The sequence below is a fragment of the Netta rufina genome (genome assembly GCF_964035555.1).
Source record: "Netta rufina genome assembly, chromosome: 16".
Lineage (NCBI taxonomy): Eukaryota > Metazoa > Chordata > Aves > Anseriformes > Anatidae > Netta > Netta rufina.
This window is the reverse complement of record NC_140140.1, coordinates 15,773,476-15,797,525: the sequence shown is the minus strand read 5'-3', so window position 1 is coordinate 15,797,525 and position 24,050 is coordinate 15,773,476. Positions and strand designations below refer to the sequence as shown.

At 68.1% G+C, this 24,050-nt stretch overlaps 2 protein-coding genes across 4 annotated transcripts; one reads left to right on the top strand and one right to left on the bottom strand.

Annotated features, from left to right (window-relative positions):
• Nucleotides 1-1,704: 1,704 nt before the first annotated feature.
• Nucleotides 1,705-17,222, top strand: BCL2L1 (BCL2 like 1). 3 transcript variants are annotated; one of them, XM_084296486.1, is made up of 4 exons: nucleotides 1,705-1,845; nucleotides 2,818-2,897; nucleotides 3,899-4,542; nucleotides 15,387-17,222. In XM_084296486.1, the coding sequence occupies exons 3-4, from the start codon at nucleotides 3,994-3,996 to the stop codon at nucleotides 15,522-15,524; spliced, it is 687 nt and encodes a 228-aa protein (XP_084152612.1). In that variant the 5' UTR covers nucleotides 1,705-1,845; nucleotides 2,818-2,897; nucleotides 3,899-3,993; the 3' UTR covers nucleotides 15,525-17,222. The 3 variants fall into 3 exon arrangements, with proteins under 3 accessions (XP_084152612.1, XP_084152613.1, XP_084152614.1); XM_084296487.1 differs by lacking the exon at nucleotides 1,705-1,845 and adding an exon at nucleotides 1,977-2,023; XM_084296488.1 differs by lacking the exons at nucleotides 1,705-1,845; nucleotides 2,818-2,897 and adding an exon at nucleotides 3,574-3,664.
• Nucleotides 17,223-18,286: 1,064 nt separating this feature from the next.
• LOC311215306 (bactericidal permeability-increasing protein-like) lies at nucleotides 18,287-23,186 on the bottom strand (the record flags this gene model as incomplete). The annotated part of the gene is made up of 16 exons (XM_084296404.1): nucleotides 18,287-18,328; nucleotides 18,410-18,486; nucleotides 18,818-18,881; nucleotides 19,035-19,077; nucleotides 19,348-19,415; nucleotides 19,545-19,712; nucleotides 19,990-20,049; nucleotides 20,172-20,348; nucleotides 20,440-20,531; nucleotides 20,756-20,816; nucleotides 20,931-20,994; nucleotides 21,115-21,270; nucleotides 21,356-21,484; nucleotides 21,732-21,846; nucleotides 21,989-22,294; nucleotides 23,117-23,186. 16 exons carry the CDS (start codon nucleotides 23,184-23,186, stop codon nucleotides 18,287-18,289), a joined length of 1,692 nt encoding a protein of 563 aa, XP_084152530.1.
• Nucleotides 23,187-24,050: the final 864 nt, after the last annotated feature.

Below are 24,050 nucleotides of genomic sequence, written 5' to 3'. Positions count from 1 at the left end.
TCCCACCCCACCCTGCAGTGCCCAAACCCAGGCTGTCAGACCTAAAACACCCAGGCAGGAGAGGAGCTCGCAGCGCTCCCCGGACCACCCTGAGCCACCAACTTTTCCTACAACAAAGGAGGAGCGACGAGAGGAGCCAGGAGCCGGCGCTGCAGCTCCCCACGAGCAGCCTTTACCCCCCCCCAGCCCACAACGAACACCCCCGACACCTCCCCGGGCGCACCGAGCTCTAAAGGCGCAGGGCAGGGGGCTCTACCGGGCACCGCAGGCTGCCTCCAGCCGGTGCAGCCTCGGCTCGTTATTACCGGCACTGGGGCTCCGCGCTCGCCCGAGGCCTCCGTTCCCGGTCCCGGGGCTCGCCTCGGCCCCACCGGCCCAGCTCAGGGACCCCACGGGGAACCACCGGGGCTCCCGGCCCCGTCCCTCCCTCACCACCGGGGCGCTCCCAGTCCCGGTCCAGCCGGCGGCAGGGCCGAAATCGAGGCCTGGGGGCCGCGGTACCGAGGCCTGAGCCCGGAACAGGGCCCGGGACCAACGGGGGCAGCGACCGGGGCACCGGGACCGGACCGGGACAGCACCGGGGAGCGGGGGGAGCCAACCGGAGGCCAAGGGAGCCCCTTCCCGAGGTTCCCAGAGGTGCCGAAGCCGCCCCGGCCCCGCCGGGCCCCCCCCCGGCCGCCACTCACCTCAGCGCCGCGGCCTCCCTGCGCGGCGCCCCCGCCCGCCGCCGTTAACGGATTTCAAACGGGGCTCAGCCGTCCGAACCAGCCAATCAGCGCCCGCCGCACGGCCTCGCCGCGCGCTGATTGGGCGATCCGCCGCCAGGCTGCGGGAGGACCCGGATGTGCCGGCCCGCCGCGCGGAGGGTGACGGGAAACGTAGGGCCCAAACCCACAGGGTAGTATGCGGAAAACCGGAAGCAAACTACAACTCCCATAATGCACCGGGATATGAAGTTTAACCAATCCGGAGGGGGAGTGCTTTGAGTGATGTCCTGAGGCAGCCAATCAGCTGCTGGGGGGCGGGTCTCTCGGCCAGGCGCCTCTCGGGGCCCGCGGCCGCCCTCTGCGGGCTCGGCAGTGCCCGGGGCGCCCGCCCGGCGGCACCGAGCGCGGCGGTGCCGGGGCTGTGCCGCGAGAACCTGCCCGGTAGGAGCGGGGGCTGCTCCGTTGTGAGCCCAGCTGTGCTCGTGGAGCCGCCGGGACGCAGCAAGCTCCCTGCCACGCGAGCCGAGGCAGCCGGGCCTCCCGCCCCCGGGGAGGAACCGAGCCAGGCCTCCCGCCGCCCGGGGGAGCCCCTCGGACCCGTGGCTGCAGTGCTACGGAGGCCACGCGGGGCATCGAGGGCCTGCAGGGCCACGCGGCCTCCTCCCGCCGCCTCAGCCCCAACATCCCTCACCGGGGCAGGGGCTCGGGGCCACCTCGGACCCCGTCAGGGCCCGAACGGTGCTCGGGGAGCTGCGGGGGGCACGGCAGAGGCGCTGCGGGGCGGCTGAGACCGAGCCCCGGTACAGCGGCACCGCCGCCCCGCCGCCAGCAGGGGGCGCTCCAACCCCGCCCTCCCCCGGCCCCTCCGCGCCTGCGCAGTGCCGCGCCCGCCCCGCCCCTCCCTCCCCCTCCCTCCCCCTCCCCTCTGGGCGCATGCGCGCTGCTCCACACCGGGCCTCACGGCGCCGCGCGCATGCGCACCGCCCCCGCCCGCCCCCTCCCGCCCCGTCGCACCCCCCCGGCCGCCGGGCGGTGATGAGGAGCGGGGCCGGGCGCTGCTGAGCGGGCCGAGGCCCGGCGGGGGCTCCCGGCGGCTCCCCGGATCGCTCCCGGCCCGGAGCCTGCGGCGGGCGCTGAGGTGAGGGGCGGAGCGGGGCGGGCCGTGAGCGACAAGCGGCTCAGCCAATGGGAGCGGCCGAACGCGGGGCACGCCCACACGGGGAGATGCTGGCGGTTGATTGGCTGCGGGGAGGGGTGGGGGGCGGGACTTCGCGGCCGGCCTCGTGCGGGGGCCCCGTGAGCGCCCCGGGACCGGGGTACGGGGGGGGGGGGGGGCACGGAGGGGGCTAATCCTAATCCCAATCTTAATCCCAATCCCGGTCCTAATCCTAATCTCAATCCTAATTCCAATCCCTAATAACAATCCCAATTCCTGTTCCTAATTCCAATCCTAATCCCATTCCCAATCCTAATCCCAGCCCTAATCCCAGTTTTAATCCCATCCCTAATCCCAATCCTAATCCCAATCCCAGTCCTAATTCCAATCCTAATTCCAATCCCAATCCTAACTCCCATCCCAATTCCAACCCCAATTCCAATCCTAATCTCATTCCCAGCCCTAATCCCCTCCCTAATCCCAATCCCAATCCCCTCCTTGTATTCCCAGGCCCCCAGGGGCTCCCCATCGCCCCCCCCCAGCCCTCCCCACCCCCTCATCACCAACCCGGTGCCCACCGGAGCCGTTCCCCGAGTCCAGGCCCAGCCCCGTGCTCACCCCCATCCCTCCATTCACCCCCCGGTGCCCGGTTTCCATCCTGTCAGCCCCAGATCCCAGCCACCCGGTGACACCCCCGGCCCCACACGCACCGGGCGGTACCGGGCTGAGCCCTGCCCGGCGCTGAGTCACGGCCCCGCGTTGGGCAGGAGGCTCCTGGCTCCTTCCTACCCCCCCCAAACATCTCATTGCAGCCCCGCCACGGGGATCCACCGGGACACCGAGCCCCGGGGAGGCTGACGGGGTTTGGGGGAGCTCGGGGAGGGGGGCACCGGAGAGGGCACGGAGCCTCCTGGCAGCCCCACGTTGCTCTGATCCAAACCCTCTCGAACGCAGCCGGTCCCGACGCCGAGCCGAGCTGAGATTTGCCAGCCCTGAGGTTTTTTTTTTTTTGGCTTTCCTCTCTCCTCCCGGGGGTGAGTACGGCAGCACCGCCGCGTCCTGCCCCGGTTTGGGGTCCCTGCGAGGAGGGAGGCCCGGGGGGGGGGGGGGGGGGAGCTGGGAGAAACCAGTACGGGAGAAATGCCTGGAACTGGGGGCACTGGGGGGGTGTGCAGGGGCACCTGGGGCCTTTGCAGGAGAAGCCCAGCGCTCAGAATTTCCCCTTGGAGACCCCCCCAGGGTGCAAATAACCCCTCAAAAAAATAAAAAACCTCGCGGTTTCTGGTAGCAGGAAGCATTTAGCAGAGCTCCCTGGGGGGGGGGGGGGGGGGGGGTTCTCTTCCTGCCTTATTCCTAGGGAGGCTTTTTAATGCTGCACTGACAGCCCCGCAGCGTGGCCCCGACCCGTGACCCCCCCCCAAATCCCTCCTCCCCCCTGCACCCACAGCACCCACCCTCCCCGGGAGCCCCCCCTCATTCTCACCTGCAGCTTTTTAGGGGACGCTTTGCCCCCCCCCCCCCTTTTTTTCCCTTACCCCTTCCCTTTATGGGGTCAGAGGGTCGCTGCCCTTTCGGGGCATGGCAGCGGGATGGGGATGGGGACGGGGACGGGCACCGGGGGGGCTGCATCGAGCCGTTAAGGCAGCACCGTTGGGCAATCCTTAGGGGGGGGGGGGGGCAAAGAACCGGGCCCTTTAACGGGCGGGGCCGGGGGCGGCGCTGCCTCCACCTCCGCGGAGCTCCGGGGCTGGCGGAGCGGGACCGGGGCCGCCCGCAGCTCCCGCACAGCCGCCCGCACCCGGTGAGCCCCGGGGGTTTCGGGGACAGGGGGGAGGCTGGGGAGGGTCCCGGGGTGGTTTTGGGGTGGTTTTGGGGCGGTTTTAGGGCTGGGCGTGGAGCTGGGCGGCGATACGGGGCTCGGGGCTGCCTCCTTAACCATTTCTCTGCTCCTTAACCATTTCTCTGCTCTTTAACCATTTCTCTGCTCCTTAACCATTTCTCTGCCTTCTTCCCCCCGGCGTGTGGCCGTGCGAAGGTCGGATGCTTCCCGCACCCTCCCGAGGGGGCTGATCCAGGCGCTGGTGGTGTGCTCCGGACCATGGACTCAGTGGGGGCGAGCCAGGTGTGAAAATGTCCAGCGGCAACCGGGAGCTGGTGATCGACTTCGTCGCCTACAAGCTGTCGCAGAAGGGCTACAGCTGGAGCCAGCTGGAGGAAGAAGAGGATGAGAACAGGACTGAGCTGGGGGCCGAGGCCGAGGCGGTGCTCAACGGGAGCCCCTCCTGGCACCCGCCCGCCGGCCAGGTAGTGAACGGCGCCGCCGTGCACCGGAGCGGCCTGGAGGTCCACGAGCTCGTCGAGTCGGCTGCCGTCCGGCAGGCTCTGCGAGAAGCCGGGGACGAATTCGAGCTGAGGTACCGCCGGGCTTTCAGCGACCTCACCTCCCAGCTCCACATCACCCCCGGCACGGCTTACCAGAGCTTCGAGCAGGTGGTGAACGAACTCTTCCGCGATGGGGTGAACTGGGGGCGCATCGTGGCCTTCTTCTCCTTCGGAGGGGCGCTGTGCGTGGAGAGCGTGGACAAGGAGATGAGGGTCCTGGTGGGGCGCATCGTGGCCTGGATGACCACCTACCTGAGCGACCACCTCGACCCCTGGATCCAGGAGAACGGCGGATGGGTAAGGGCTGCTCGCCGTGCTGGTGGTGGTGGTGGGGGGGGGGCTCCCTGCGGTGTCTGCTAGCGCCTGCCCCGAGGCGTTTTGGGGTGAGCAGTGGCTGCACAACCCTTCCCCTCGCCGTCCCTAGAGCTCTGTCACAAGAGCGACGCGACGGAACAAAGAGTTCGTGCTCGGCTCCGTCCTTCCTCATCCTTTTTCCCCCCCCCCCTCCTCCTCCTCCTCCCCGGGCTGTTACATAAGAGACCCATTTTCCGAGAGCCTTTGGAGCAGCCTCCCGTCAGCCCGGCTCCTTCTTCACGCGGCAGCCCTCGCTCTCGGGCTGTGGCATTTCACAGCGGGGAGCGCCGCTTCCTCCTCCTCCTCCTCCTCTTCCTCCTCCTCCTCCTCCTCCCTGAGCTGCTCCGGGCTGGCCTGCTGGGGCACCAGCCACTTCTCCATTCTGCAGACGAGCCCTTCCTCGGCTTCCACTGCGGTCGTGGTGAAGCCAAACCCCCCGGCAGCTCCCCGGGGGTGGCTCTGGGGCAGCTCCACGGGGGCTGGGGGGGGATTTCGAGGCACGGCCCCGTGCCCAGGACGGGATCTGCTGCATCCCCAGCTGCTCCTCGCCCCGCTGGGAGCGATGCTCCCGGCTGCCCCAGCAGGTGAGGCGTTGCTGTGAACGGGCAGCGTTCCCGAGATGCCTCCTGCGGCTTCCCGGGGCTGCCAGCGGGAGGTGCAGGGCCTGCAGGTGTCGGGGTTGGCTCCTGGATTCCTCCTCTGCACCTCAGGGATTCCCTCAGAGTAACCCTCAGTGGTTGTAGGGCTCAGGCTCAGTTGGTGGCACCTAAATGATGAGGAATCGGTGAGGAATCGATGAGGAATTGGTGAGGAATCGATGAGGAATCGCCCCCTGCGTGCCAGGAGCTGAGGCCTTTCAGCCCCTTTCATCCCCGTGCTGCAAGGAGGGGGCAGGAGCCCTGCAGCCCCGCTCCCCTTTGTAGCATCGGGGGACCCCAGGAGCCCCTCGGGGGCTCCCCAAATCCCCCCTGCCGACCCCCGGGAGCACCCAGGGCGGAGCGGGGAGCACCCAGGGCGCAGGAATTCCTGGAATGTGGCCGGCCTGGGGCACTGCCTGGGTGGGGCTGCTCAGGCAGCCCTGGGAGGAGGTTTCGATTCACAACCTGGGAGCTGCTCCTCGCCTCTGGCCGCCTGGATCTGGGCTGGATCTGGCCCCTTAGTGCTCTGCAGATAACCCCCCCCCCAGGCCAAACGCCGCCCAGCTCCTTCCCCCTCCCTCCTTCCCTCCCTCCCTCCCATCTTGGGCTTTTAAAGCCTCAGATTAGGCTTGGAATTGAGCGATCCAATCGAGGTTTCCAAGCTGGTGTGGCCGTTGCTGTTAGTGACGGCCCGGGCTGTATCCTGGAGACCCGGGCGATAATGCAATCTGATTTTTTGTAAATGAACTCTCCGGGGGATTTAGATTAAATCACTGGTGGAAAATCACCGCTCGCTCCCTGCTCCTGCTCCTGCTCGCGGGGGGGGGGAATGAGACACCTCCTCCCCCTCCTCCCCGCCCCCAACCCACTATGGCAGTTAAAGACTCCTCGCTTTTCTTTTTTTTTGTGTGCGTCTGCCTCGAAATTCATTGTTTGTAGCAAATATTTGCTCAACAGATTGCGGGAGGGTCAGGACTGCTCCTCTCTTCAGCCGCCCGCCCGCTCGGGCTTTGAAGATGCCCGCCTGGATCCCTCCCGGGGGTGTCCAGGGGATGCTTGCGGGGCTCTCCGGGCCTCCAGCTGTAGGAACGAGCCGTGGTTTGGGAGCGTGCACCTCCTGGGGGATGTGCAGGCTTGATTTGGGGAGCTCAGAGCTGGAGAAAGCATTTTCTGAGGGAGAAGGGATGGTAAAACTCCGTGCAGGGCACTAACGGGGGGGTGTTTGGCCGTGGTGTCTGGCCCAGCTTTGGGTTCCCCCTCTCCCCGCAGCCTGGCACCGGGAAAGGGAACGCGAGGAGAAGCCGAGGGGGGTTCACGGGCAGCCCCGTTTGCTGTCAGCACCGAGGAGGACGCTTTCTGCAGGCAGATACTTTGACCTGGAGCGCGTCCCGCTGGCTGTAAACCTTCAACAGGAAGGGCTGGAGGCGATGGGAGGGCGTCACGGGGTGCGGGGAGCCCCGGGGAGAGGGGGAGGCAGGGACCCGAGGTGCTTGGGGTGGCAGGCAGCGCCGTGCCGGCTGCTTCGTGTGCTCGAGGAAGGGAGCTGGGCAGGAATCTGCCAGCCCTGGGCGTCCTCCTGGCTTTGCCTTTCCCTCTGGGCTGCATTTCCCTTCAGAGCAGGGCTCAAAACTGGAGTTTGGGGTCCTTGGGGTGGGTCTGCGAACACACAGCGAGGGCTTTGCGCTTTGCAGAGCCTGTGGGGGAGCCCAGAGCGAAGGCTTTGCATCAGGCCAGCACTGAAAGCCTGCAGGACCCCCGCGGGCAGCCTGTAAGGCCCAAATCCCCACGGGCTGGGCTGGCCCAGGGGCAGGGACCCCTCGGGGGGGTCCCCGGGGCTGTCCCTGGGTGCCCCAAGCCGCCGGTGGTCCCGCGTGCCGGGCTGGACGCGTCGCGGTGCTCCACGGCGAGCTGGAAGCTGGTGGATCTGTCCGGGGAAAACCCTTTGAAGATGTCAATGCAGCCAGCTCCCGTTCTATCTTTTTAACTTTTTTTTTTATTATTATTATTATTTTTTGGGTGAATGGTAGGAAATGACTCAGAGCGTGTCATCTGACGGAGCACAGCTGGGATCTCGGCCCGTGCTCTCTCGCTCCGGCCCTCTCCGCGGTTTCAGGTTGAGAGCTGGACCTCAGCTGCCAGCCCCGAGCAGGGTTTTGTGGCCCTCTGCGGCCGGCCCGGGTACAGGCACCCGGCTCCCCCCGCACCCACCTCCTGCTGCTGAGCCTTCTGCACCCCAAGACCTCCTCAGCCCCAGCTCGTCACGCTGGGCGCGTGGGAGTTTGAACCGCGGGCAGGAGCCCCGGCACGGCTGTGCCCTGTGCTCCGTGGGGCACGCAGCCACCTCCAGCTGCCCCCGAGGTGTCCCCTGACACCACCCGGGCGTTCCCACACAGCTTTTGGGGTGTCCGGGCACCGCTGCACCCCTCTGAGCTCTCTGGCTGCAGCCGGAGGTGCCCGGTGCCTTCTGCTTTGCGCCGTGCTTGTCTCACAGCCCGCACCCTGCACCGTGCCCTTGATGTCTCCACACATTTGGGATGCCACCGGCTGCTGGAGGTCCCTGCAGATCTCTGGCATTCTCCCGGGGCTGCCCTGGGAACCGGGAGGCTTTTCTGCAGCCCTCCAGGAAATGCCATTGCCGTGACTTCCAGCGCCGCTTCCTGCCCGGCCGTGGCCGCATTCCTGCCGCTAGGCCACGCGGCGCACGGAAGGCCGAGTTCCCAGAGCTCTGCCTCTCGCCCCGTGTGCTTCTTCCTCCTCCTGCAGGGCCCGGGCTCTTCTCCTCGCTGCTCCTGGCCCCGTGCTGGGGTTTGGTTGCTCTCCTGGGAGGCAGCGCGGAGCTGCGGGGCTGGGAGTGCGAGCGCAGCAGCAGCGCTGGGGGGGGTGGCGGCGTTTCCTCCCCTCCCAGGGGAGGCTGTGGGAACTGGGGCTCGTGAAGCCTTTTGAGGTGCTTTAATCCAAAAAATGGTGGTTATAAAACACCTGCCACAGCCCCAGCAAACTGCTTCGTGCCGCTCTGTGCTCACAGCTGCTCGGGGCAGCACCAGTCCTGATCATCCTGCTCCCCTTCAGAGGGAGCCGGGTCCCTCCCCGGGTGCTGCCAGGTCCCTGTCCCATTTCGGGTGCCTTATATCACATCCTGGAGAAGGAGCAGGGAGCTGCAGGGTGCTCTCGGCCCTGCAGAGCTGCAGCTCCCTGCTCCTGGGTGAGAAGGACGAGAGGCTCCTCGTGATCCCTCGGCTCTTGGGGGCTGAGCCAAGCGCCGAGGGATCGGCCGCGCTCTCCGGCACGGCGCTGCGTGGCAGGGGAGGGGATCACAGGATCACAGGATCACAGGATCACAATTTGAGGGGTCGGAAGGAGCAGGGGGAGGCGGCTCTCTGCCTGCTGACCCCGCAGCCAGCGAGGGCGATTCCCTCCCGGCTGACTCAGGGCGAAGGCACCCGCCCTGTGCCCTATTTGGGGCCGTGGTGTCCCCCGCCCTCCCGGAGGGATGTCACCAAAAACACCATTGTTCCCAGCGACTGATAACAACGGAGGCATGAAAGGGAAGCCCTCTGTGCCAGGGGCACTCCTTGGTTGGCTGCTCTGTCCTTGGACAGGGGGGAAACCCAGCTCCTGCTCCCCATCCCCACCCGGGGGGGCCCTGCAGAGAGGTGGCTGCGGCTGCAGGAGCTCCGAGGCCCCCCCGGGGACACCCAGGACGGGGGTTTGGGGTCTGGTTTGTAGCCCTGTGCGAGATTTTCCCCTCGGGGGGCTGCGGGGTGGCCCCGGGGGGTTGTTGGGGGCGCTCAGCTGGGGACAGGGGTCACGCTCTGCGGCACGGGGCGAGGGCAGCAGGGGCTGAGCCGTTAGCAGATGGCTCTGGGTTGGGGTTACGGGGAGCAGGTGTGGGTTTCGGGAGGCGGCCCTTTGAGAGAGAGAGAGAGAGAGAGAGCTGGCAGTTGTGAGCCCAGGAGGCCGAGCCGCCCGGCTGGGGAGCCGTGACCTAGTTGCGCCATCAGAGCGCTCGGCTTTTCGGTATTTTTTAGGCCTTTTTGTGTGTTTTATCCGCGCCTTTTAATTTCGCCGGCAAATAAAAATAAAGGCGCAGGAGGCCGAGCGGTGCCGGGAAGGGCTGGCTCTGGGTGCGAGCACCCCACATGGGGGCAGCCAGCATCCCCTCGGACACCAGCTCACGTGTAGCAGCCCCGTGCCGCCTCCCAGGATCTCAGTAAGGGAAACCCAGGCTCAGCTGCCTGCCTGCGGGGCAGCCACGACGTGGAGCATGAAGCAGAGAGCTCCCCGCGGCCACCGGGACCACGTGAGGGCTGTGCCGTGCCCTGCCGAGGGGAGCTGGAGGAGCAGAGGGCTGGATCCTCCATCACCTCTCCACCAGGAGCTTTTGTGGTCGCTGTCCCTGCAGCCGTGTGCCCCGTGCTAACACAATGTCCCCGTGGCAGGGCGAGCGGCTGCGTTGGAGCAGGGTGAAGTTTCGGGGGGCTTTTGGGGTGCGATTCCCCCCGGGGGGGAGCTGCTGGAGCTCCTGGCATTATTCTCATCCTGCTCAGTGCCGCGTCCCGGCGGTGCCCGCAGGCTCAGCTCCTGCTTTAAGCAGATCCCATTAGCAGCAGGCTGCTGACGGCAGCTCGCCGGGGTCACCCTTGGGACGAGGAGCCCTGGGGCAGGGAGGACGGGCTCCCCATGGGCTGTCTGATCCGGGTTGGGGTCCCGCTGGCTGCTGCCAGCCCCCTGCTCCCAGGGTGGCACCAAAAACCCCAAAGTGTGGCCACTTGGCAGCACGAGGGGGCTCTGAGGACCGAGGCTTCCCGGGGGCAGCACCCTGTGCCCACATGGAGGCCACCGCAGGAGCTGGTGGCTGCTCCCCAAAGGAGAAGGGAGCAATTTGGGGGCTTTCTGCCCCTCTGCAGGGCCACGAGGCCGTCCCGGTCTGGTCCATGTGCAGCTAATGCCGTGCTTTGTTCATCCCCAGGCGCTGCTGGGCCCAGCTGCACCTCGCCGTGCGTCTGTCAGGGCTTGGGCTGGCAAAACCCGGGCTCCTACGGGCGCCGTGCGTGGCTGCTGCACGTGCCCCTCGTGGCCAGCTGGCTCCAAGCCTGGGCCAGCACCAGGAAGCAGAGGGTGGCCCGGGGCAGCTCCCGGGCGGTGCGTGAGGTAGGTGCTGAGAAAATGAGGGGCTGCTGCCTCCGAGTCAGCACCCACAGCAGCCCCGTGACGCGCCAGCTCACAGGCGTTGCGCTCGCCGGCAAGCTGCTGGCTGTCATTAGGGCAGCTGACCTCATTTGGAAGCTTCCAGCACACCAGCCAGTGATGATTTCACAGCTGGGGGAGCCCAGAGTGGGACACGAAGTCCCCTTCTCCTCCTGCACCGCCCCGAGACGTTCCCTGCCTCGGCTCCCTCCTCGCCTCCTTCCCCCTCGGCTCAGCACGGAGCCGGCTGCAAGCGAGAGCACGGCCGGCGTCGGTGGAGATTTCACGGGGGCTGACGGGAAGTGAAAACAGAATGAGCACATCTTCCTCCCCTTCCTGCCCCTCCGCCCTTTCCCCTTTTTCATTCAGGGCCGTGCAGTCGCTGCAGCCTGGCCCCAGTTGGCAACTGGGGACCTTGATGGGCGTTCGCCGGGGTGCTGGGGACGGAGGCAGAGACGCGGGGACCCGACACCCCGGGGAGCAATCCTGCTCCCAGCCCTGCTCAGGAGAGGTCTGGTAACGTTTACACACCCCGGGAGGAGATTTGGAGCAGGGTTTGGTGTGCTTAAAGGCTGTGAGGCTCACGCTCAGCCCTGCGTGGGAGCGGGGCTCTGCACCCGGGCACGCGTGAGCTCCGAGCATCGTCCCCTTGGTGCAGTTCCCCCCGGAGCTCCAAGGTGCTGCGACGCTGGGGAGGAGCAGTGAGGAGACCCCAGAGCAGTGAGGAGACCCCAGGAGCAGTGAGGAGACCCCAGGAGCAGTGAGGAGACCCCAGGAGCAGTGAGGAGACCCCAGGAGCAGTGAGGAGACCCCAGAGGTCTCCAAATCGCTCGGGCTCAGCAGTGTGAAAATACAACAAGAGCTCCCCCTGCCCCCCGAGCTCGCCCCCCGCACAAAAGGCAGGGGCTGTGCTGCCCGTGGGGGCTCAGACACCATCTGTCCGCCGGGGAGAGGCAGCAGAGAGGCATCAGAGCGGCCGCCTTTCCTCCTCCTGTGCCCCTTAATGCCCTTGGGATAACAAATCCCCAGCCCAGCAGGTGCTAATCCCCCGAGTGGATCCGGCTGCGCCCACGTGGACGGGTCCCAGACGGGGCCCTCGGTGTGGGGCCGGGGCTGCGGCACCTCTGGGAGCCCCCAGCTTGGTTTTGGGGTTCTGGGAGCGGCTCTGATGAGAGCTGGTGGTGCTGAGCCCTGCGGGGTTATTGCAGGATCCCCGGAGCCAGGGTGAGAGGAGGCTGTGCTGGAGGGTTTCTGCAGCTCTGTGGGGCTGCGGGCTAACCCCGGGCACCCCTGCGCTTGGTGTGGGGCTGGGCAGGGAGGAGAGGCAGGGCCGGGCCTGTTTAATGACCCTGTGGGATTTTAATGACCCCTTTTGGAGTTTATGGCCACATCCAGGAGAGGCAGCACCCAGGGGAGCAGAGCAGGGTGCGGCAGGCCCGGCCTTTGCCATGGAGACGTGCAGCTGCCTCCCCGAGGTCCCTGTTAGCATCACACAGCTGGCTCCGGGTCCCTGCTGCCCCTTCTCCACCCCGTTGGCCCCATATCCCACCCCGTTGGCCCCATATCCCATCCCCAACCTGCCCAGGGACCAGCACGGCCTCAGCACCGCAGCTCGGAGCGGTGCCGGGGCTCCAGTTGTGCTCCAGGGGCTGGCACCGCTGCCCTCCTGAGGGTCCTGGCGTGAGACCCCACAGGTTTAGGGCCACCCACACGCGCAGCAGCCGGGGTTTGTGCCCCCGGGGGGGGTGAGCAGGGCACTGGGGGCAATTCGGAGCCGTGCGGGGACCCGCTGAGCCGTGGGCACGGGATCCTCTGGCAGCGCTCGTGTTTTTGGTTCTCCTGAAGGATCTCAGCTCTGCGTTCCCCCACACACACCCCGCTGCTTCCTTCACCTGCACGCCTGGGAGCGGCACGGCCGTGTCCCCGGGGAGGTTTTGGGGAGCTGGCTCCTTTCTGGTGGGGCACAGCATGATCCTAGGGTGTGAAACAAAACCCTTTGGGACCTGCTGAGCTGCCTGCGTGGGTGCCTGTCCCCAAAACGCGCTCCCCGAGCGGGTGGCAGAGGCGGCGTGGGGCCAGGGTGCATGGCAGCAGGGTGTGCTCTCCTCCCCGTGCCCGTGAGCCATGTCCCTGGGCACAGCCCCACTCGTGTCTCCTGCTCCTCAGAGCCCCGTGCTGGTGTCCCGGTGCCTCCCCCTCCTGCACAAAGGGGTGCTCGGGGTGCCCAAATCGCTGCCGCCCCCCTCCTCTGCCTCACAGGAGAGCAGATGGGGATGAACTGCTCGCATCTGCTCCCTTCACCTGCCTCGGGGCCCGGCGTTATTTGCTCAATCCCCTTTCCCAAAGCCTCGCAGCTTCTCTTGAAAGAGGAACCCGGGGCTGTGGCGGCTGGGTCGGGGTCCAGGCGGTGCCGCTGGACGGAGGCAGCTGGCAGGGAGGGGGGGCAGGAGGCTGAAACCTTGGAGCTTCCCCTCCTGCTTTCAGGGAGGTGCCACCAGCACCGTTTGTGGCCAGCCCTCGCTGCTCTCATCGCCCCGAGACACCTCGGGGCCGCTGGCACAACGGGGTGAGTGCCTGGGAGCACCCTAGGGTGCTTGGGTGCCCTGCAACCTCGCGTCCTGCCCCGGAACAAGGCAGGGAGAGGCCACGGGCACAGCCTCCTGCTGCTTCCTCCCCGCCTGGCCAGGGCATCCTCCTCTGTGCTGTCAGCAGGGAGGGGATGTGCCGGGGCTGGTGGCACAACACCCTGTCCTCTGGGGCGGCCCCGGGGCGACGGAGACACTGACTGTGCTGCGGAGCAACTCAGGAATTCCAAATATTTCCTCCCAGATAAAGGTGACCCCGGGAGGGGGGTGGGGGGGGGAGGCCAGAAATATCAGGACGTGCCTGGGCAAGCCTGGGAGCCCGAATCTGGGGCAAAACGGGCGGAATCGGTACCGGGCACGCTGCACGGGAGGTGCAGGGCGAGGGGGGAAGCACCAGGCTGCCTCCCCTAACCCCCAACCCGCTCCTTGGGCTCCTGCTCATGGGGTGGTTCCCTGCGGGGCTGCTCCCTTCCCAGGGAAGGAGAGGGGCTCCCTCCCTCCCTCCCTCCCTCCCTCCCTTCGGCTCCTCTCCGCCTGTAGCAGCCGATAGCTCCCTGCTGCCCGCCTGCATTTATCTCTGGCTCAGCAAACACTTCCTTTTCTTAGAAACGGAGGGCTCCGAACGGGCTTCTTGGAACCGCCGTTCCCCAAGCTCCTGGGGCACGTCGAGCGCAGGAGAGGTGGCACGGAGGGACGAGGCGCTGCCCCCACGGCTCCTCTCCTGGCTCCCCCCCAGGACCCCGGGGACCCCCTGCTCTCCTCCAGAAACCTCAGCCCCGTGGGAGGGATGGGGGCACTTTTAGGAAGGGTCTGGCAGGAGCGGGGATGTTTGAGCCCACCAAAGCTCTCCGGGAGCGTCAGGAGCAGGGGATGCTCCTGGGTTTTTCGGGAGATGCTCCTGGGCTCTGCTCCCCTCCACGAGGGAGGATTTGTCCCTAAAGGGGGAGCAGGGCCAGGCGGGTGCCCAGCTCTTGGCAGGGGGGCTTTTTTGCCTCCTGCCACGCTGCTGCTCGTCACCACCTAGCAGCAGAGGGCTTTCCCGTGCCCTAATTAAACACCACCCCCCTCCCCTTGGCTTTGGGCTCGCCTCCCGCAGCGCGGTTTTGGCCGTTTCGTTTCCGTGGCCTCCCTCCCGGGCCGGTGGGAGCAGAGCAGGCAGCAGCGGGCAGGACATCACCCCCGTGAGGCTGTCTGCACCCCAAAAACGGGGCCAGGATGCACCACAACGCCTGCACGGGGTCTGGGCCAAGCAATCAGCCCCTGGGGAGCACCGGGAGCCCCTGGGGGGTTTCTGTGCCCCGGGACAAGGCTCTGGGCAGCAGCCCCCCCGGTGTCACTGCCCCGTGGCTCTGCTGGCAGCAGTAGGTGCTGGGGGCAACCTTTGGGTTTCCTGGCAGGTCCCAAAACTCATCTGCACCCTGCTGGGCACCTGGGGACACTGAGCAGGGAGGGGATGAGCTCCGTGCGCCTCGCTGGGAGTGTGTGGCACGGTGAGGGGGGTGCCCCGCGAGCCGCAGCCCCCCCGGGGGGGTTTGTGCTGGGTTATCCTGGGAAGGGATCTCCGTGCCAAGACGTGGCAGCAAGGCAGCTCCAGCCCGGCTTATCTCTGCTTTCCCAGAGCGGGCGGCTCACTGGAACTGCGGCCACTTATCGGGGAGCACGGCTCGAGGCCGGACCCCGGCTCTGGAGCTTCAAGGAGCCCCCCTTGAAGCTCCAGAAAGGTGCTTGAAGGTGCTGGGTGCTGGGAATTTGGCTTTTCTCGGGCAGGAGCAGCTGCTATTCCTGGCCGGGCTCCTGCTCGGCCCCCGTTCAACCCCGGGAGCTCGAGCAGTGTCACAGCAGCGACACAAATCCCAGCCCAAAAAAAAGCAGAGCGTGCACCAGCACCGTGCTGCTGCTCCCTCGGACCACAGCAGCAGGATTCAGCCCGGCCTTCCTCCTGCTGCGATGCTCTCGGTGGTGCTTGGATGTTAATTTTAGAGAGCCCCGAGCACGTGGGGCGCTCCCTGCCCTCGTGGGGTCCTTCTTCCCAATCCTTCCTGGCACCAGCTCCTCTTTTGCCTGCTCCTGTGCTTCCCCCCCTGCCCAAACTGCGTGGTTCAGAGCAGGGAACCTCGAGGCGCCCACCACCGGGAGCCCTCCTGCTCCTTCCTCCCCGTCCCCAGGCTGTGTCCCAGCCCTGGGGGGGGCTCTGCAGGACCCCCGGCACTGCCCCCAGGGGCTCCCCAGTCCCGTGGGGAGAAATGAGAGGAGCAGGCACGAGGCGAGGACCCTCTGTGCCGGGGGGGAGCTGCCCCACTGCTCGCTCCCTGCTGCGCTCCCTCCCCGCGCTCACCGCTCTCCTTTTTTTTTTTTTTTCCCCCCCCCCTATTTCCAGGAGCGCTTTGTGGACCTCTACGGGAACGATGCTGCTGCGGAGATGAGGAAGGGCCAAGAAACCTTCAACAAATGGCTCCTGACCGGGGCCACGGTGGCCGGAGTGCTCCTGCTGGGATCCCTGCTGAGCCGCAAGTGACCCCCGGCCCCGGGGACGGCTGCGCCTTCACCGCCACAGCCACTACACGGGCTCCCGAGCAACCCCCCCCCCCCGGGGGCAGCCCCTGCTCCTCACCTCGCGCCGCCAGCTCCTTTTCTCCCAGCTCCTCTAGATTTGACCGTTCCGTTGTGTTTTCGGGGCGCCGAGGCCACGGCAGCGCCTTCAGCCGCCAGCTCCCCGGCGCCGGGGAGATCCAGGCAGCCTCGGGGTAAGGGGGGGTGTGTGTGTGTGGGGGGGGGGGAAGGTGCTGGCTAGAAGGCGCCCCAGCCCTGCAGGGTCCCTTTAGATCACTTTGAAGAGAATAAACAGACTTATTTTTGCATGTGTGGGTGCGTGCGTGTGTGTAGATGTGTCGCTAAGATAAGGATCCCCCAGCCAGAGCCAGGGGCTGGGGGCGTGCTCCCAGGGGATGGGGGGGGGCACAGAGCTGAGACCCTCCCCGTCCCCTCGCCCAGGACGGTGCCAGGAGGAGGCTGAGGCTGAAGCTGAGGGCGGGGGGCTCCGAGCTCGCCTGCCAGCCCCCTGCTACCCCCCCGGGAGCTGAGGCCACCCGCGGGTGCTGAGGATGGTGCGCCAGGGAGAAGGGGCCTTCCTCTCCTCCTCCTCCTCCTCCTCCTCCTCCTCCTCCTCCTCCTCCTCCTCCTCCTCCTCCTCCTCCTCCTCCTCCTCCTCCTCCTCCTTTTCCCTCCTCTCCCTCCGCTCGGGGTTGCTGTGTGGCTCTGCATGCCCCCCGTTGTCCCCCCCCCCCCATGTCCTTCCCTCTCCACTTGTCCCCGCTCTTCGCTTTGGGGCCAGGACGGAGGCAGGCGAGGGGGCAGAGCGCTTTGCGCCCCCCCAGCAGAGCAGGGACACACGAGGGGCTGCAGCACCCCAGCACCTTCCAGCACCTTCCAGCACCTTCCAGCACCCTCCAGCACGCAGGAACAGAGTGGGGAGGCGAAAGGGGCAGGGGGAGCAGGACCCCATAGCGGGGGGGGGCTGCCGGGACAGGACTCGTGGCGGGGAGGGGGCTGCAGCAGGCGAGGACCCGGGAGCAGCAGCCACGGGATCAACGTGGGATCCAGTGCGTGGGATCCAGTTTACGGGATCCAGCGTTGCCCCCCCAGTGGCTGCCAGTCCCCATAGGGCAGGCAGAGGGGTCCGAGCCCCCCCGGCGTGGCTGTGACGGGTGCGAGAGGTGCGAGAGGTGCCCGAGGTGCCCGGCTTCCCCCCCCCACCCCCTGCGCTGCTCCCACCCCGAAGCATCCCCTGGTTTTTGGGATGGCAGCGGGGCCGTCCCCTTGGGGGGGGGGTTGGGGGGGGGCTGCTCCGTGCGCGTGGCGCCCCGCGCTCTGCTGTACATATCCGAGTAGTTTTTAATTCCTTTGTGAATACTCTTAATGCTATTTTTGTTATCTGTACGTCTGTATTTATGTCTGGTGCCGTGCTCCGCGGAGACCCCCGGGGCGGGCTGGGGTCGGAGGCCGGGCTCCTCCGCTCTAAGGGAGCACCCGAGAGAGTGGGGTGAGAGCAGCGGGGGTGAGGGGGGGGGGGGGACACCCTTTTCTGGGACCCCCCTCGCCCCCTGATTTCCCCCCCCCCCGGCCGCCTGCTCAGGATCCGCTCCCCGCGCGCCGCAGGGCGAGCGCCGAACGCTTCGGTTTGCAGGTGGAGGTGAGGCCACAAATAAACTCTGTCGGTGGAGCCGCTGCTGCTGTGCTGTGGTTTTTTTTGGGGGGTGCCACGCTGCGGGGGTCTTCGGGGGAGGCTGAGCAGGAGCCGGGACCCTCCTGTCCCCCCCTGTCCCTCCCTGTCCCCCCCTGTCCCCTCCTGTCCCCTCCTGGGGGGGTCACGGCTGTCCAAGGGGGCCGGGATGGTGCTGGGCAGGGTCGGGGGGGGGCCAGCTCCCCATCCCCACGGTTCCACCAGGACAACCCCATGCCCGTCCCGTTCATTTCTCATTGGGACCGGGCTCCTGCGCCCGTCCTCACCCCAAATCTTCGCTCCTGTGCCCGTCCCCGTTTGGGGACACGGGGCCAGGGCGCTGCGCCAGGCTCCGGGCTGGGGCAGGCGTTGGTTTTGGGGGGGGACACGGGAAGGGGACCCCCCCGGGCTCAGCATGGCAGGCAGAGGGTCGGGGTGCTGCGGCTGGGCTGGGAGGGTTTGGAGCCCCCATCCCACAGCAGAACCCCCCCCACCCTGCACCACTGTCCCTGGGGGGGGCTCATCCTGGGGAAAGGCTGGGCACGGGGACAAGGACAAGGACAGGGACAAGGACAGGGACAGGGACAAGGACAAGGACAGGGACAGGGACACCCCCTCTGAGGATTCTGCAAGCCCTGGGGGTGTTTTTTGGGGGGGGGGTTTTGAGCCCGGCCCCCTCCCGCTGCCCCCAGCTCTGGCTCCCGCTGCCGGTGCCGGTGCGGCGGAGCCGTGGCCACGGGCTCCATCCCGCGGGCGAGACGGGAGCTGCGGGTGCCGGGACACCGGGGGGGGGGGGGTGCGGGACCCCCGGCCCTGACACCCCCCTGCCCTGACACCCCCCAGCCCGTGGGGTGGCCGCGACCCCCCCCCCAGGCACTGCAGAAGCCCCCCGGGGATGTCCCCGCGTGGAGCTGGGGGACGGGGACACGGCTGGGGGGGGCTGGGGGGGCTCCAGGTTGAGCCATGGGTGGGGTGAAATCCCTGCTGGACCCCCCCCCAAAATGGGGACGGGGATGGGGACGGGGATGGGGTCCGCGGGTCCCCGGCAGCAGCGGGTCTCAGGGCTTGTACTGCAGGTCCGTGGCGAGGAGCAGGAAGCCCTGGGTGGAAAACGGGGTGAGATTTTGGGGGGGGCGGGGACACGGTGACACCGGGGGTGAGGGGACGGGGGTGGCACCCACCTCGTGCAGCGAGAGGCGCGGGTGCACCAGGCTGAGGCCGCGGGGGGTGGGCAGCGGGACCCCCGACCGGAGACGCTCTGGGGGGGACAGCGGGGCCGTGAGTGGGACGGACCCAAAACAGACCCAAAACAGACCCAAAACAGAGCCAAAACAGAGCCGAAACGGACCCGAAACAGACCCAAAACGGACCCAAAACGGACCCAAAACAGACCCAAAACAGAGCCAAAACAGACCCAAAACAGACCCAAAACGGACCCAAAACGGACCCAAAACAGACCCAAAACGGACCCGAAACAGACCCGAAACAGACCCAAAACAGACCCAAAACAGACCCAAAACAGACCCAGGACAGCCCAGGGGGGCAGCCGGGGTTTGGTGGGGGCGGCGAGGGGGGGGGGTCACACTCACTGTTCGCCCAGGGCACCCCAAAAAGCCACAGCCCGAATTTCAGCACGTTCTCCAGCTTCTTCACCTGCGGCACACGGCGAGCCCTGAGCCTGGGGGGGGGCTTGCACCGAGCTGTGCCCCTCCCCCCAGCCCCCAGCCCCCAGCCCCCTGCTCCTGGCTGTGCTGGGGTCCCCCCCCCTCCCCTATAGCCCCCCTGTAGCCCCCCGTGGTTGCTCACCTGCAGCGGCCCCACCTGCGAGGTCACCTGCGCCACGCTGAGGCTGGAGGAGAGATTGGGGTCAGCAGCGGGCGCTGGGGTGGGGGCTGTGTCCCTGTGTCCCCCCCCCATAGGGCAGGGAGGGGATGGGATGAAGCCAGCAGGGCCGGGAGCCCCAACCCCACAGCGGCTCCAGCTGATGAGATGCACGGATGGGAGCCGGGGGCAGGATGAAACGGCCCCAGGGAGGGAAATGGTCAGAGGGGGAGGATGGGGGGGGGCTTCGTGGGGGTGTCCCGGGGGGCACGGACCCAGCGTGGGGCTGGGGTCTCACCTTGTCAGCCGCACGGTGCCCCCCAGCCTGTTCCCAGTGATGCTCGGCTTCCCCGTCACGTTGGCGTCCTGCAGCGAGAGGGGACGTTGGGGAGAGCGGGGCAGTGCCTCCAGCACCCCACAAGGCCCCGATAAGACCCCAGTAAGACCCCAGTAAGACCCCAGTAAGACCCCAGCCCCCCGGGGCCATGCACTCACGATGTCCAGCAGGAAGACGGGCAGGCGGGTGGCGTTGGGCAGCACCACGAAGGCCTCGGCGGAGCCGTAGAGGGTCCCGTGCAGGGCGTCGGGGTGGCAGGAGAGCAGGGGCTGCCGGCGGGCAGAGAGCTGCAGCTCCATGGGCAGGTCGGGGAAGAGCTCCTGCAGCTGGGGGGGGGCGAGGGCAGGGCTGGCACCGAGCCCCCCACGGGCACCCGGCACCACCCTGACCTCGTCACCACCCTGCCCTGGGGGCGCAACGCTCCGTCCTGCCCCCAATCACCCCCCCCGTGCCCCGTCCCTGCACCCCCTCCGATGTCTCCCCAGCCTCCATCTCCTCCCACCCCTCTCATGCCCCCCCCATCCCATCCCACCTTCCTGACCCCATATCCGAACCCTCCCGCAGCCCACCCCGTGTCCCCTTTTCCCCCCCTTCACCACCCACCTGTGGGGAGAAGCCCCCCAGGCTCTTGGTGCTCAGCTGGATGGGGAAGCGCCGCGGGAGCTGGAAGGCAGCAGAGGGGCCGGGTGCTGGTTGAGCGGGGTGGGGGTGGCCACGGGACCCCCTCCCCAGCCAGGGTTTTGCGGGGCAGCAGCGCCGTGCAGTGCCGGAGCCCCCCCCCGTACCGCCTCGCCGGAGATGTTCCTGCGCAGGGCCCCGGCCGTGAAGTACACGAAGGCGGCGGAGTTGGCCACGAATTCGGTGAGGGCGAGCAGCACCATGGGCTCGCGCGCCTCGGGCAGCCCCACGGGTTTGGGAGAGAAGGGGCTCTGCCAGCGCCTGCCCACCCCGAAGAACTCGCCCTGCGTGGACGGACAGATGGACAGATGGACACCGGGATCAGTCTGGACCCCCCCCACCCCAAGCACTTTCCCCCCCCGGGGTTGGCACCACCTTGAGGCTGACGTCCCCGTGCTCCGCGGTGATGTCCGGGCGGCCCAGCAAGGAGAGGTCGATGGCAGCGAAGGGGTCGAGCTGGGGGGACACTGCAGGTGGCAGGGACGTGTTGGGGATGGGATGGGATGGGATGGGATGGGATGGGATGGGATGGGATGGGATGGGATGGGATGGGATGGGATGGGATGGGATGGGATGGGATGGGATGGGATGGGACGTCCTCCTGCCACCCCAGCCCCACAGACATGGGGCTGAAGGGGTCCCACAGACCCCTCCGGGCACCAACCCCCAGCCCTGCTCCCCCGGCTCTCACCTCGCATGCGCTTTAGGGAAGCCTCCATCCTGCTGATGCTCTTCTCAAGCTCGACGCAGAGCTGGAAGCAGAGCCGGGCATCAGGGAGCAGCCCCAAAATGGGGTCCCCGAGCTCCTGGCTGGGCTGGGGGGGGCACAGAGCCGGAGCCACCAGCAGCAGCAGGGCAGCGCTCACCTGCTTGTTCAGCTGCTGCCGCAGGGTCCTTTGGAACAGCGGCACCAGGAGGTTGTAGAGCCAGCTGAGGGGCACAGAGCAGGGGGGGGGTCCTCAGCTCGCCCCCAACCTCCCCAACACCCCCACCCTCACCCCAGGGATACAGGGGACATCCCCGTGATGGGAACAGGGCGCCCAGCGTCACCTCTGTCCCCGGTGAAACTCCAGGTGCAGGTCGGTGCCGCGGGCATCGCAGCCGGCAGCCCACACGGCGGGGCGGCCGCCCTCGTCCATGCTCAGCCCCAGCACCACCGCCACGGCCAGGTCGGCCACGCGAAGCTGCACCACGCCGCTGTCCTGGCTGGGGAACGCGGGGGGGTGAGCACGGGGACAGGGAGGGGGAGCCCCCATCCTCGTCCCCGCGCCCAAAGCGGGTGAGGACTCACAAGGTGCCCAGCTGCGCGCTCCAGTCGGCGCTGAGCTGGATGCGGGCGCCCTGCACCGCCAGCCGCACGCCCACGTCCTCGGCGAAGCCCACGGAGGAGTCGTTCATCTGCAGGTCCTGGATGTGGATCCTGGGCACAACGGGCAGCCGGGGAGCATGGCAGGGCGCAGAGGGGACGGGGACGGGGATTGGGACAGGGATGGGGACAGGGATGGGAACGGGGACAGGATGGGACGGGATGGATGGGATGGGGATGGGGATGGGGATGGGGATGGGGATGGGGATGGGGATGGGGATGGGGATGGGGATGGGGATGGGGATGGGGATGGGGATGGGATGGGATGGGATGGGGATGGGGCTGCAGTGGTGGCTCTTACCGGGGCACGCTGTACTGGATCTCCCCCAGCAAGGGGGGCCGGTAGGAGCCCTGCAGGTTCAGCTCGTGTTCCTTCTGCAGCTGTGACCGCAGCAGCTCCAGCCCGAAGTGCCGGCCTGGGGCAGAGCAGGGAGGCTCAGGGCTGGTGCCAGAGCACCCAGGGGTGCTGCTGGGCTCAGGCCATCCCCGGGATCTGGACGTGGTCCCTGGGGTGCCCCACAAGTCCCCCTTTTTCCCCTTCCCACCCCAGGCACCCACCGTACTCCAGGGCCCTCTGGGTCACCCGGCCCTTGATGCCGGGGCTGGAGCCGGTGGCAGGCGAGCAGGCGGCCGGCAGGAGCAGGAGGAAGAGCAGCGCCAGGGCCGAGCCCCTCGGTGGGCGTCTGGGAGCCGAGAGCCCCCCCCCAGCCCTGGGGCAGCTGCGGGACCTGGGGGCTGGAGCAGAGGACATGGCTGAGCCCCCGACCCGCTCCCCGGCCTTATATCGGGGCGCCCCGGGGCTGACATCAGCTCCCCGTGCGCACGCCGGGGACACCGCGGTGCGCCGGCCGCTGAAAGCCCGACCTTGCCCAACGCGTGAGTCAGAGGGGAAGCCGTTCCCCCGCTGTTCCCCGTCCTGGGAGCGCAGGAAGGAGAGGGTCCCCCCACGGCGTCACAGCCGGCCGCAGGTTGCGTGGGACCGGGGACACCTCTGCCCTCGTGTCCCGGCGGTACGCGGGGGGTTTGGTGGTGCCACGGCCCCCCCCTGGGGCTCCTGCTGTGCCCAGCAGCTGTGCGAGGGGACAGGAGGATGGCAGAGCAAGGGGATGGGGCGAAGAGGAGCAGGGGGATGTGGTGGGGTTGTGTCAGGGGAGGGGGCTCAGCCCATGTGGGGATGTTCCCAGTTTGAGGCCGTGTGGGGTCACCCAAAGGCTCCGGGGGGGTAGGGGAGCGCTGGGGACACGGCCGGACCACAGGGTGACGAGAAGCCAGGGGCAGGCAGAGCACGAGCAGAACTCTGCGGTCCCTCCGAAAGCCCCGTCCAGCAGGAAGGAGCCGTGCGGGCAGACGGCGGCCCCTGGGCTGGGGAAACCCCCCCTGGGTCCAGGCAGCGGCTGCCTGGGGAGCGGGGCCGTGGGTGCTCGGCTGCCTGCCTGGGGACAGCCCCTGGCCAGGGTCCCATCCCAGCCCCACGGGGGACACGGGACCCTCGGCCAGCCCCGCTGCATGACCACAGCCCCACACAGCGCACCTCATGGCCCCCTCAGGACCCCACTTACCCCAGACCCCACGGCAGCAGCGATGTCCCCAGCGCCCAGCAGCGTCCCAAAGGCCAGCCCAGCCACCAGCCCCGTGCCCACCCCGACCCCTCCACCCTTGGGTGCCCCATCCCAGGCCCATCCTCACCGTGGCAGGCGGTGGCGGTGCCCCCCGGTGCGGGGGCCGTGGGTCCCATCACGGGTCCCGTTTCCATCATCTCCCCCAGGGCTGCGAGTGGCAGCAGGGCCCCGTGCCGCCGGTGGCCATCCCGGGGCAGCCAGGCTGGTTGGACCAGAACCTCACCCAGGTCCCCGTGTCCCTAATCCCTTCCGGGATGAGTCAGGTCCCCGCCGCAGCACCCAGGGACTTGTTGGGGCGCGGGTGCCCGCAGGGACCCGGCCTTCCCTGGGGCTTTCCTGCAGATCCTGGCACGGCCGCATCCGGCACACGGGCACGTGGCAGAGCTCAGCCCAGCCCCACAAGTCCCATCCTCGGCTCTCCGAGCGTCCCCAGAGGTGCCACAGCCCCCGTACACGGACCCCTGGGGTGGAGGACAGCGGGGCCGGGGGGCGAGGGCACCGGGATGGGGTGGGAGCAGAGATGTGGGGCAGCGGGACACGGTGCCACGCGGGGAGCCCTGCTCCCCTGGGTGCCACACGTGAAGCCCTGATCCCCAGGAGATGGATCCCCAGGGATCCCTGCTCCCTAGGGTGCCACGCACAAAGCTCTGCTCCCTGGGGTGCCACGCACAGAGCCCTGCTCCCCAGGGTGTCCCCCCACACACAGCCCTTGTCCCCAGGGTGCCATGCAGGGATCCCTGCTCCCCAGGGTGCCACGCATGAAGCCCTGCTCCCTGGGGTGTCCCACACAGATCCCTGCTCCCTGGGGTGCCACACACACAGCCCTGCACCCCAGGGTGCCACGCACAGCGCACAGCTCCCCGTGGCTCCATCCCCGTGCCCCGCACCCCTTGGCACGGCTGCGGCGGCTCTGCTGGAGCCCGGCACGGCCCCGCTGCCCCTTGCAGCCCCCCAAAATCCCCCCGGTAAGGCCGGGCCAGGCCGTGCCCCCCCCTCCCCGG

Excerpts from the sequence above, each read along its gene's own strand:
- BCL2L1 (XM_084296486.1), top strand. The coding sequence starts at position 3,994 with ATGTCCAGCGGCAACCGGGAGCTGGTGATCGACTTCGTCGCCTACAAG. Across the intron at positions 4,543-15,386 it reads TCCAGGAGAACGGCGGATGG|GAGCGCTTTGTGGACCTCTA; the intron begins GTAAGGGCTGCT and ends CCCTATTTCCAG.